Genomic DNA, 10,877 nt, shown 5'->3' with positions numbered 1-10,877 from the left:
CGCTGAGCCGAGAGCTGCCTGCCCTGCAGACCCCAGCTGCTCCCCTGCCCTGGCCTCCTCCCAGCGGCGGGAAGGGGCGGGAGGAGGCTGCCGAATTTCCTGGCACTGGGCTGAGAATAAACAGTGCTATTCCAGCCCCGTTGCCTGGCGACCCAGCTCCGGGGAGGGCCGGGGGTGTGGTGTGCAGCTCAGATGGTGCTGACGCTGGGGATGTGCCTGAGCCGGGCCTGGCCGGGCGCCACCCGCTCCGCTGCCCGGATTCTTCGCATCGCTCGGGCCCGGCTCCTGCCCAGCCCGGGAAGTGGCGCTTCCTGGCAGGCCTGGGACAGCAGCACCAACAGGGAGGCCTGGAGTCAGGCCTGCGCATGGGGGCAGGTGGGGTGTGTGTGTGGGGGGGGGGGGGGGGGGGGAAGAGACAGGCACCTTCGGCTCGGGCCCAAAAAAATCAACAGCATCTCCCCCCAAGCTGGGGCAGGGGGTCCCAGACCCCCAGCAGCCCTGCCCATGTCACTGCCCCCACCACCAGAGCCCTCCGGCCTGACCTGGCTGGGCGTCCAGTGCGGCTCTGCATGGCAGGGGGGCCCGGCTGGTCCCACCGGGGCGCGGGTGGCCCCGGCCTTCCTCTCAGGGGGCAGAGCCGGAGAGAGCAGCTTGTGAACACAGCAGGGACAGGCACAGCCGCCCTGGGGCCGATCCCAGAGACGGGCAGCCCTGGGCCGCCCCCGAGCGCAGGCAGCTGCTGCCCCTGCCGGGTGGGAACGCTCCCCGGGGTTAACTCCTCTGCCCCCGCCAGCCCTCTGCCTGAGCTGGCAGACCTGTGCCGGGGCTGCAGCTCCCGCCCAGAACAGCTGCTGCTTGTTTGGGAGGGGGCTTCTCTCGGCAGGTTTCGTCCCCTCCTCCCCAGCACGTGTCGGCCTGCCCCCCGTTGCACGGGGCCCAGGAGAGAGACCGCAGCTTGCGAGCCCCCTGCCCGCTGGGGCTCCCCTTGGCATTTCTACTCGCGCGGCTCGCTCGCCTGCCAAGCGCTTGAGCAGTGCGGAGCTAGCATGGGCCCGGCTCGCCCCCAGGCGGGTCCAAAGAGGCTCCTGGGCCAGCCGGGATCGGAGTCCGTGGCTAAGGCCGCCTGAGACCGAGCTGCTCGGGGCTGCAGCCCAGGGCGCTCGGTCCTGCCTCTCAGCCCTCGAGGGGACCTACTGGGGTCCCTGGGCTGTCCCAGGACCTCCCTGAGCCTTTAGAGTCAGTTCTGAAGCAGAAGCCGCGAGAGCAGCTCCCATGGCGAACTAGCCACCCCCGATGGCCAAATAGCCCCATGCGGCTGGCATGTTGGACCCCACGGCTTAGAGCCAGGCCATCGGCTTCCATGCTGCCTACCCAGGAGGAGCCTGGCAGCGCCAGGCCAGCCTCATCTTGGCAACAGCAGGGACTTCGTGCCAGCAAGATCTGGGGAGCGGTGACAGCAGCGTCTCCACTGCTGGGGGTACCTGCCAATACCACACGGCGCTGCCGCACGCCCGGGAATCGCTCCCCTCCTCCCCCCATCTCCCACCTGACCGGCCCGGCACCGAACGCAGACACGCGTGACCCCGCAATCACGGAGGGAGGCTGCGCTACCGGGGTGCACGCGCGGTTCACTAAGGCCTGGCAGACAGAGCGGGAGGGGAGGACCAGAGAGGAAACCAGAGCTGGGATTTTCATTACAAAATAGGCTTCTTTATTATAAATTACAGAACCGCTCCCTGTCCGAGTAGAAATATAAATATGTGCAAAGTTTCTTCTGAGTTTGGTTTACGTGGAGCTTTCAAGCCTGTGGAGCTCAGCCTTCAAGGCTGGAGGGGAAGGCAGAATCTTTATAAAAGACAGTGATTCAGGCAGGGCTGTAAACGGTGCTTTCTCTAAAACCAGAAAAACCCCACTGCCCTTCCAGGCCTCCCCACGGACAGCGGTTACGAAGGGACAGGCTCCGGGGCGGGCCAGTGTCGCTACATTCCACCACGGAGCAGAGACTCAAGAATCCCAGCAGCTGGCAGCCTCGGGTCCAGGGCCTGGGAGAAGCCAGGCCAGGCAGCACTATGGAATAGCGGGCTAACGACTTGGCCGTCGGGGCTCGCTGCAGCAACGTGCTCGCCTGGGACTCTGGGTGCTGATGGGCCAGGCCGGGCTTTGTTCCCACCGGGGATTTGCTCTTCCAGCCTGGAGTGGTATTGTAAGTGTTCCCTGCCGTGTGCAGTAACCCAGTCCATGGGCCGAGGATGGGTTTTAAGGCTTAGTCCTCTAGGATAACGGTAGTGAGGGAAAAAGGCAGCATCCTCCAAGTCTGGGACGTGGTGTGAAAGGAACTTCCACCCACATGGAGGCGGTGAGAGGTAAAAAATACTTTCCCCTTAAAACGGAGGAAGACGGATCAGGCACTCGCTGGATTCCAGTGCTTTGCTTCTGCTATTCCAGACCGGCTTTGCTGTCAGCACAGCTCGAGTTTGGTCAGATCGCTGTGGCCAGAAAACGGGGCACTCTGCGGGGTGCACATCTCCCGCAGGTGCTCAGCAGGGCTCCTTCCCAGCGGCTGCCCCAGGAACAGACGCACCCTGCACTGGGCTGCCGCAGGGGAGACCGGCTGGGGCAGGCAAACCGGCGGCCGCGTAGCGTCAGCCTCCGGCCGTTGTGGAGAGGGACTCAAGACCTCTCTGTGCTGGGCAGGGCCCCTGGTGACCATCCCCCCTCCCTTGCCATAGGGGGAAGGCTGGCTTTGCCCTGCAAGTTCATCTTCTGCCAGAACCCTGTGCCCTCTACCCTGCTTTGTGCTTGTGCCATGTGTGGCCCCTCCTTGGGGCTCCTTAGAGGGGGGCATCGTACTGGTCCAGGAACTCCTTGATGGGCCCCGGCAGCTGAGTCATCTTCCCGTAGCAGTTCAGGTGCCCGTTGACGGTCTTGCGGCAGAGATGCTGCAGACTGGACACGTTGGAGGAGAGCGGGCGGCTCAGGATCAGCGGGATCTTCTCGCCCCCGGAGTAGATGTAGTAGGCGCGCTTGGGGGGCGGGGCGCCCCCGGGCTGCTCGGCCAGGGGGGGCATGTAGTGGTGCACCAGCTTGAGGACGCAGTCGAAGCGGGGCACAGGCTGGCTGCTGCGGGGGTCACTCTGCAGACAGAAGCTGCCGCCCTCGCACTGGATGCGCAGGTTCTTGGGGCCCGACTCCGTCTTGACGCTGAGGGTGAAGAAGTGCCGCTGGTCGGAGCTGTCCCGGATCAGGAAGGTGCCAGCCGGCTCGGCACTCAGCAGCAGGTTGGCCTCGCCGCCCGTCACCGCGCTCCAGTAGAAGCCGCTCTCCTGCAGCTTGCGCACAGCGTTCACCACCAGCTGGTACTCGCTCTTGGAGCTGAAGGTCTTGAGGCGCAGGCTGGTGTCCAGCGGGCGGCTCATCCCAGCTGTCGGGAACTTGCTGTGGGTGACCATGGCGCAGGGAGCCAGCTTCCCGAGCTCTGCCGCTGCCTGGCGCAGCTGCTGCTAGACCATCACCTGCAGGGCAAGGGCAAGGGCAGGGTCAGAAAGAGGCTCCCCAGTGCCAGCCGCCATCCCTGCCCCTTCTGCCCCCATCACCAGCCACCCCCTCCCACCGGGGTGCACCCCCACTGCCAGCCGCCACCCCCCTCCCAGTGGGGTGCGCCCCCCCCACTGCCAGCCGCCACCCCCCTCCCACCGGGGTGCGCCCCCCCCCCACTGCCAGCCGCCACCCCCCTCCCACCGGGGTGCACCCCCACTGCCAGCCGCCACCCCCCCTCCCACCGGGGTGCGCCCCCCCCACTGCCAGCCGCCACCCCCCCTCCCAGCGGGGTGCGCCCCCCCACTGCCAGCCGCCACCCCCTCCCACCGGGGTGCGCCCCCCCCACTGCCAGCCGCCACCCCCCTCCCACCGGGGTGCGCCCCCCCCACTGCCAGCCGCCACCCCCCTCCCACCGGGGTGCGCCCCCCCACTGCCAGCCGCCACCCCCCTCCCAGCGGGGTGCGCCCCCCCACTGCCAGCCGCCACCCCCCCTCCCAGCGGGGTGCGCCCCCCCACTGCCAGCCGCCACCCCCCCTCCCAGCGGGGTGCGCCCCCCCACTGCCAGCCGCCACCCCCCCTCCCAGCGGGGTGCGCCCCCCCACTGCCAGCCGCCACCCCCCTCCCAGCGGGGTGCGCCCCCCCCACTGCCAGCCGCCACCCCCCTCCCACCGGGGTGCGCCCCCCCCACTGCCAGCCGCCACCCCCCTCCCAGCGGGGTGCGCCCCCCCCCACTGCCAGCCGCCACCCCCCTCCTCGGTGCCCCCCCATTCCCGCCTCCCGCCCGACCCCACACCGCCCCAGCGGCCGTGCGGGCGCAGTTACCTGGGGCCGGCGGGCGGACCGCGCCTCGGGCAGGGGCTGCGGCGGGTCCCGGCGATGCGCGCCCGGCTCGGCGCTTTCCAGAGCTGCCGGGAGCGCTCGGGGCCGCCTCTTATAGCGCCGCCGCCTGGCCCCGCCCTCGGCTTCCTGGAACTCGGCTCCTTCTTGTAACGCGCGGCCCCGCCCGCCCGCCCGGCCCGGGCCACCCGCCAGGCAGCGCCGGCCCATTCCGGGCAGCGCGGGGCTCCCCCGCCTGCAGCCACGCGCCGCCCGCCCGCCCGGCCCGGCCCGGCCCGGGAGGGAGCCTTCCCCGGGCTGCCGCGGGGCGCGGGACTGGCCGGGCTTGGCGAGCGCCCTGGGAACTCGCCCCGCGGCGGGGGGCGCGCGGCGGGGGCGGCCCAGGCTGGCGGGGGCGCTGTGCAGCGACAGGGAGAGGACGCTTGGCCTAGTGTCCCTGCGCCCCTCCTCCACTGCAGCCGGGTGGGCTCATCGCTATTCGCCTGGGGGCTGTTCCCTGAGTGGAAAGAGGCTGGAGGGGGGCTCCAGGCTTTGGAGAGCCCCCCCATAGGCGGATCTATTTGCCCTCCTGCCCCTTATCCCCCCCATGTAGGGGCTGCCGCAGAAGAGCCAAACTAGGAGCAAAAATGCCTCTGAGAAGGCTCCTGCCTCTTCCCCGTAGGGTGGCCCCTGGCCGAGCCAGCACCCCAGTGCCTGTGGCCCCCGCTATGCTGGGGAACGGGCTGCAGAAGGCGACCTGAGACCCCACCTTGCAGGGAGTTCATCTGGGGGCCTCTGGCTGGCGAAAGTGCCCCCCCCTTGGCCGGCGGGGGGGAAGGGACTTACTAACGCACTATGGAAAGGGCTGCGGATCAAATGTCTTTATGGCTTTGACATGCATTTCAAGTGCAAGCTTCCAGGCCACCGCTGACCTCATTTGCACTTCCCAGAAGAGCTGCAGGGAAGAACCCCCCCTCTCCGATGTAAACTCTTAGGACCAGTAAGTGGGAAACTCTCCCCAATTCTGATGAAGCTCCCCAGAGCTCTGAGAAACAGGCCGGTGACCAGGTTAGCCAGCAAGCAGATGTCCAGCAGCAGCTCCTAAAATGCCTCCCTGGCGGGGGGAGAGGAATGCCAGAGCTTAGCTTTACATTGCTGTCAGAACGAAGGCTTGACTCTGGGCTCAGCTGCTGTATGGAGCTGGCTTTAGTGGGCCCTGCGGATGCTGCCAGTGCAGGCTTGGCATAGGCCATGCTGGGCCAGCCCTCAGCACGGGCGGCAGAAGGAAGAAGGGGATGTACCTGGAGCACTTTACATGTAGGGAGCTACTGTTAGAGCAGCCTGGGTCCCCTCATCCACTGGCCTTTTCATAAGCCCAGCACAGAAGCCGGCTCAAAGGGCTCTCTGGCCCCCGTTGGGAGGGACCGGACCGGACCAGGGCAGGGCCAGCAACTCTTTCAAAGAATTCAAGTCCACTTTGCTGGCCCATCAGGCTGTCCAGATGGGGTTGGAGAGGGAGGGGGCCCATTGTTCCCTGTAAGCTGAGCGCTTGGGCAGCCACCCAGGAGAGAGGTGGGTGCTGATTGGCTGACCGCAGCCAGCAGCGTGTTTCTATTGGTGGTGCACATCTGCACGTGCCTGGGTGCACGGAAGAAAATGTATTTTGCACATGGAAGGAAACACTTAGAGGGAACATTGGAAGGGCCACGTGGTCTCCTGCAGGTAGGGCCAGGGCAGCGTTCCTCGCTTGCTGGAGGATTTACAGAGCAGGCGCGGCCGTGCCAGCCTCGGGGTAATAGACAGACGGTGAGTGAGGTCACCTCTGCCCCTGGACAGATTGCCGTGGATGAAAGCTGGTCTTGCACCAGCAGGAGCCGGGCCAATAAAAGCCCAGGCTTCCCCCACTTGCCTCGGGGAGGAGTGACAGGCAGGCAGAGGGGGTAGCTGGCTGCTTCTCTACTGGGTCACAAACTTCCATTCTGGCCACTGTGGGCTGTGACCGTCCGAGGAGACGCGCGCCCCAGGATTCTGGTTTGAATAGTTTCGTTCGCCCTGGAGCTGCTGCTGCCTTTGCCAGGCAGGACTGAGCACAAAAGGAGTAGTTCTGGGAAGTGAGGCTGCGGTGAACCAGCTGGTCTGAAATGCAAACGAGTGCTGGCACTCTGCCAAGAGCAGGAGTGGTGAAATCCAAGGGAAGGAGGAGAGCAGGCTGGGGTGGCAGAGCGCCCCTGCGGGCAGTGCAGGGCTCCCCTCCACAGTGGGGGGGCAGGCTGGGAAAGAGCAGCCCCGTTCCACTGGCAGCAAAGTCCCTTCACCAGCCCCTTTCGCGATCTCCTTCGGGCTGAGGTTCCCCGCCCTCAGCGGGAGCCAGAAACGCTGGGTGTGTGCCTGGCTGATGGGCTGCACCGCCCCCCCAGCCGCAGGCCTGGAGACCTGGGATTCGTGGGCTGGTCTCACCACCTCCACGGGGGGATGCCAGCCTGGTGGCTGGGGGGCTGCAAGCGGCCCAGGTTTTAGGGTGAAATTTGCCCTTTCCCCCAGACAAGCAGCCTGAACCTGGGCGAGGCGGGCGGCTGGGGGAGGCTGAAAATTGAAGGACATTTTCTAAAGTCCTGCATAAATACACGGGCCAGGGACTGTCTCCAAGCCCAGCCGCCGCCTGCCTCCCCAGACAACGCGGCCTCCCCCTTCGGGCCAGTCAGACTGTTTGTGTTTTGACTAGTTTGTCAAGACCCTGACCAGAGATGTGGGCAGAGGCAGGAGGCGCCTTGCGGGCTGACCTCTGCTCCATCCCACGCATGCCCAGAGAGGCCTTGGCCAGGCCCGGCCGCCTCCCTAACCTGACTTCTGGCCGGGTGTGGCCTGGGACAGGGAATGCGGCTTGTCCAGCCTGAAGGGCACTGGCAGGGCTGTGTGTACGTGAGGGGGAACCAGGCCTCGAGGGGTATCAGGTGTGCTCTGGTCCTGGGCCTGGGGCAGGTTAGATCTCCAGGGAACCAGGCCTCTCAGGACAATCCCAGCTGCACTCGAGCTGTGAATCCTGCCCTGCGGAGCCGGAGCCCGGATCGCTGGGAATTCCCTCTGAAGTAACCTGATGAGATAATGATGTGTTTCCCTGCACTGACTGCCAAAGGAGACCTTGTGTCGAAGGCTCCAGAGCAGCCCCTGGCCGTGTGCCATGCCACAAACTGCTGTGATTCCCTCGCTATCAAGAGCCTCAATTAGCTGCCTGCAGTTTGCCAGCACAGGGACAGGAAAACAAACACGGAGCCCATCTGGGGGCTCTGTTCCAGAAACGGGCGGAGGGAGGCCACGTTCGTTTATCGAAAATGAGCCTCCTCCGGCCCCGCGGAGCCGCCTGAGGCTGAGCCGCTGCGCAAGAGCCTGTTGGGCAATCGCATTTGCGACGACAGGACTCTGGATGCCGACGTGAACAATGCGAGTAGGAAAATCCCCCCCTCCGAGCTGATTGGGCAGGTTCCCCTGGGAAGGCAGCTGCTCCCTCCCCCAGGCAGACGGGCCCAGCATTTGCTTCCCACAGGGAGGGAGGGCTGCAGTCCCGGTTCTCACCTGCCTTTCACCAAGCCCCTCCTGGCCGTGTGTCTTGGCAGGCCTGAGGCTGGGGGAGACGAATCCTCAAGCAGGGGTGGGCAGGTGGAGCAGGGCTTGAAACTCCACCAGGGCTCAGCCCGGAGAGGCCAGGCATGTGGCACATCAAGGGAAAGGGGGCGTGTCTCCCGCTGTCACACCCCTGCACCCAGCCCAATTGAAACCCTGATCCAAAGCCTCTCTTCCCTCCTGCCCCTGCGGGGTTCTGACTGATGGTCCTGTTCACAGGGGCCTGGGAGTGAAAGCCTGAAAGGAGGAGGAGGGTCCGTGCTGCTGCTGCAGGGCTGGCTCCCCTCCCCTCCCCTCCGACTGTACAGTGACAAGTGTGTAACCCAGGCCTTAGCTGGGTGCCACCAGCAGTGCTGAGTCTGGCGTGTTTCTGTCACGTGGCTGTGCATCGGGGGCAGCCAGAGGGCTCATCACAGAGCCAGGTGTCTGTTTTACACAGGAACAGACCCCAGCCCGTCTGCAGCACGTGGAGTCCTGCTTTGGATTTTCTGAAATCTGTTGCCATGTTGGGACATTTTCTGTTCCAGGAATTGGCTTTCCATTGGTGACCTGGAAAAGCTCGTTGGGAAAACCAGGCTTTGGGGGCTGGAGATTTTCAGGGCACACGGAGGAAGTGCATTTGTCTCTGTCACAGCAGACAATATTTAACAGTGTTAGAAGAACTGTTGCAAAATGCATTCACCTAAAGCTTTCTAGGCCATGCGCATCGCTGTGATACCTGAGTGCTCTGGGCACAATAGGGGAACTGTGAAAGTGCATCACCGTCTTAGACTTGGGTCCCAAACGGTCGCTTCCAATCTGGCAGCCATGGAGACTGGGGGAAAAGAAGTCTGAGTATCTGTCTCCCATGGACCTGCCAGAGACTAGACTTAGAGTCACTGCAGCTTTTGGGACTGAATCACTGCTGAGTTTCACTGATTTGGTAAGTCATTGTTTCTCAAATCCCCTTTAAACCCTTGGGTTGGGTTTGGCTTTAATCCTCAGACTCTGCTTTGGCTTTGCTCTTTTTTCATCTTGCCCAGATGAATCCACTGGTCCTGTTGGCCTCTGACAGGCTCTGGAGCTCCAGAAGGCTCCAGAAGTAGTAACTCTTTTTTAACAGCCCAGTGCCTGGTGGTCTTACCAGGGGACGAGACCCTCTTGGCTTGTGTGGGGAAAGGGGCAGACTATGGCCCCCCAAAGGACTCCACTTCAAATCTGGGTGTCAGTAACGTGCAGGACATGTCTAGCGAGAAGGCTGGAACCATCTTTCCCTGTAAGCTGAGCATTTGTGTGGCCACCCAGGAGAGTCCAGTGCTGTCCAGCTGATTAGCTGAGCACACACAGCTGGCAGCACGTTCTATTGGTGCGCATCTGCATATGCCTCCATGCACACAACAACATTTATTCTGCACATGGATGGAAAAAAATGAGAGGGAACATTGGCTTGGATTCCAGCAGGACTGTGGATTCTAATGCCCCTCTGCCAGATGTGGCAGGGTCTGTGGCAGTGTACGAGGAAAGGCAAAAATATGCCATGATTAAAAAGAGTCGGTTTTGGTGAAATGTCATGGGCATAAGTCAGCCGTGGTCTAAATCTGAAAGCCAACGGCAGCGAGCCTGGAGTGTGACTGCAGCTGAGTCTGTGGCACTTTGCTTTGGGGGTGAATCACGTACTTCGGCAGCCACTGCCCCTACTCAGGAGCTCCTGCTTCGTCTGTATCACACTGAACCCATGGACACAAAGCAGCCCCCACTCCTGACAAGTGTCTCACTGTGGGGAGACGCCCACGCGCTGCCTGGAAGCAGCATGTTCTCACACGCTGCCCCAAGGAACCTTAGTTTGCTGCTTTCTTTGGCAAATGGCGAGGGGATTGCCGGGAGATGAGAGTCTGCGTGGCCCTGAGAGGGGGGCCAGGCGCCCCGGCCGCAGCATTCGGAAGACCGACGAGGATCCCGGGGTCCTTTCCAACCCCTTGGAGATGAGTCCTGACAATGAAGCACAGAGCAGTCAGGTGTTCCAAGATTAGGGGTGTCGATGTGCAGCCATAAACCCGGGCTCACCGGCTAATCCCAACGGCTACGACCCGTGTCCTGCTGCCTCTGCACCGTCCCCGTCCCTGCCCCCCCCGCCCCTGCACCATACCTGTCCCTGCCCTCCCGCCCCTGCACCGTACCAGTCTGCCCCCGCCGCCTCTGCACCGTCCCCGTCCCTGCCCCCCCGCCCCTGCACCGTCCCTGCCTCCCCGCCCCTGCACCATACCCGTCCCTGCCCCCCCGCCCCTGCACCGTACCAGTCTGCCCCCGCCGCCTCTGCACCGTCCCCGTCCCTGCCCCCCCGCCCCTGCACCGTCCCTGCCTCCCCGCCCCTGCACCATACCCGTCCCTGCCCCCCCGCCCCTGCACCGTACCAGTCTGCCCCCGCCGCCTCTGCACCGTCCCTGCCCCCCCGCCCCTGCACCGTACCAGTCTGCCCCCGCCGCCTCTGCACCGTCCCTGCCCCCCCGCCCCTGCACCGTCCCTGCCTCCCCGCCCCTGCACCATACCCGTCCCTGCCCCCGCCGCCTCTGCACCGTCCCCGTCCCCGTCCCTGCCTCCCCGTCCCTGCACCGTCCCCGTCCCTGCCCCCCCCGTCCCTGCACCGTCCCCCTGCCAGCTCCCGGATCTATCCCCGGAGAGGCAGGAGGGGGAGGGGCCGGCGGGAGCTGGGGGGGTTTAAAAGGCGGAGTCTGGAGCCCCCCCCCGTTGCCGGCTGTGGTAGGGCGCAGCGCGGGGGGGGTAGGCGGGGGCCGGTACGTGCGCACCGGTTCCCGCACCGGGGGGGGGGGGTCTCCCTGGGTTCGGCCCCCCCCCCCAGCGATTCCAGGGTCGGGCGGGGGCGGGGGCGGGGGCGGGGCGGCGGATCCGCTCCACGCGCTCCTCTCTTG

The 10,877-nt window shown here is 65.0% G+C and overlaps 1 protein-coding gene across 1 annotated transcript; it reads right to left on the bottom strand.

Annotated features, from left to right (window-relative positions):
• Positions 1-1,688: 1,688 nt before the first annotated feature.
• SOCS3 (suppressor of cytokine signaling 3) lies at positions 1,689-4,513 on the bottom strand. The gene is made up of 2 exons (XM_075904171.1): positions 4,360-4,513; positions 1,689-3,512 (listed from the first exon to the last, which is right to left on the bottom strand). Exon 2 carries the CDS (start codon positions 3,447-3,449, stop codon positions 2,832-2,834), a length of 618 nt encoding a protein of 205 aa, XP_075760286.1. The 5' UTR covers positions 3,450-3,512; positions 4,360-4,513; the 3' UTR covers positions 1,689-2,831.
• Between the last annotated feature and the right edge of the window lie 6,364 nt (positions 4,514-10,877).

Source organism: Pelodiscus sinensis, chromosome 20, assembly GCF_049634645.1.
Source record: "Pelodiscus sinensis isolate JC-2024 chromosome 20, ASM4963464v1, whole genome shotgun sequence".
Taxonomy (NCBI): Eukaryota; Metazoa; Chordata; order Testudines; family Trionychidae; genus Pelodiscus; species Pelodiscus sinensis.
The sequence above is the reverse complement of the archived record's forward strand: the minus strand, read 5'-3'. Positions and strand labels throughout refer to the sequence as shown.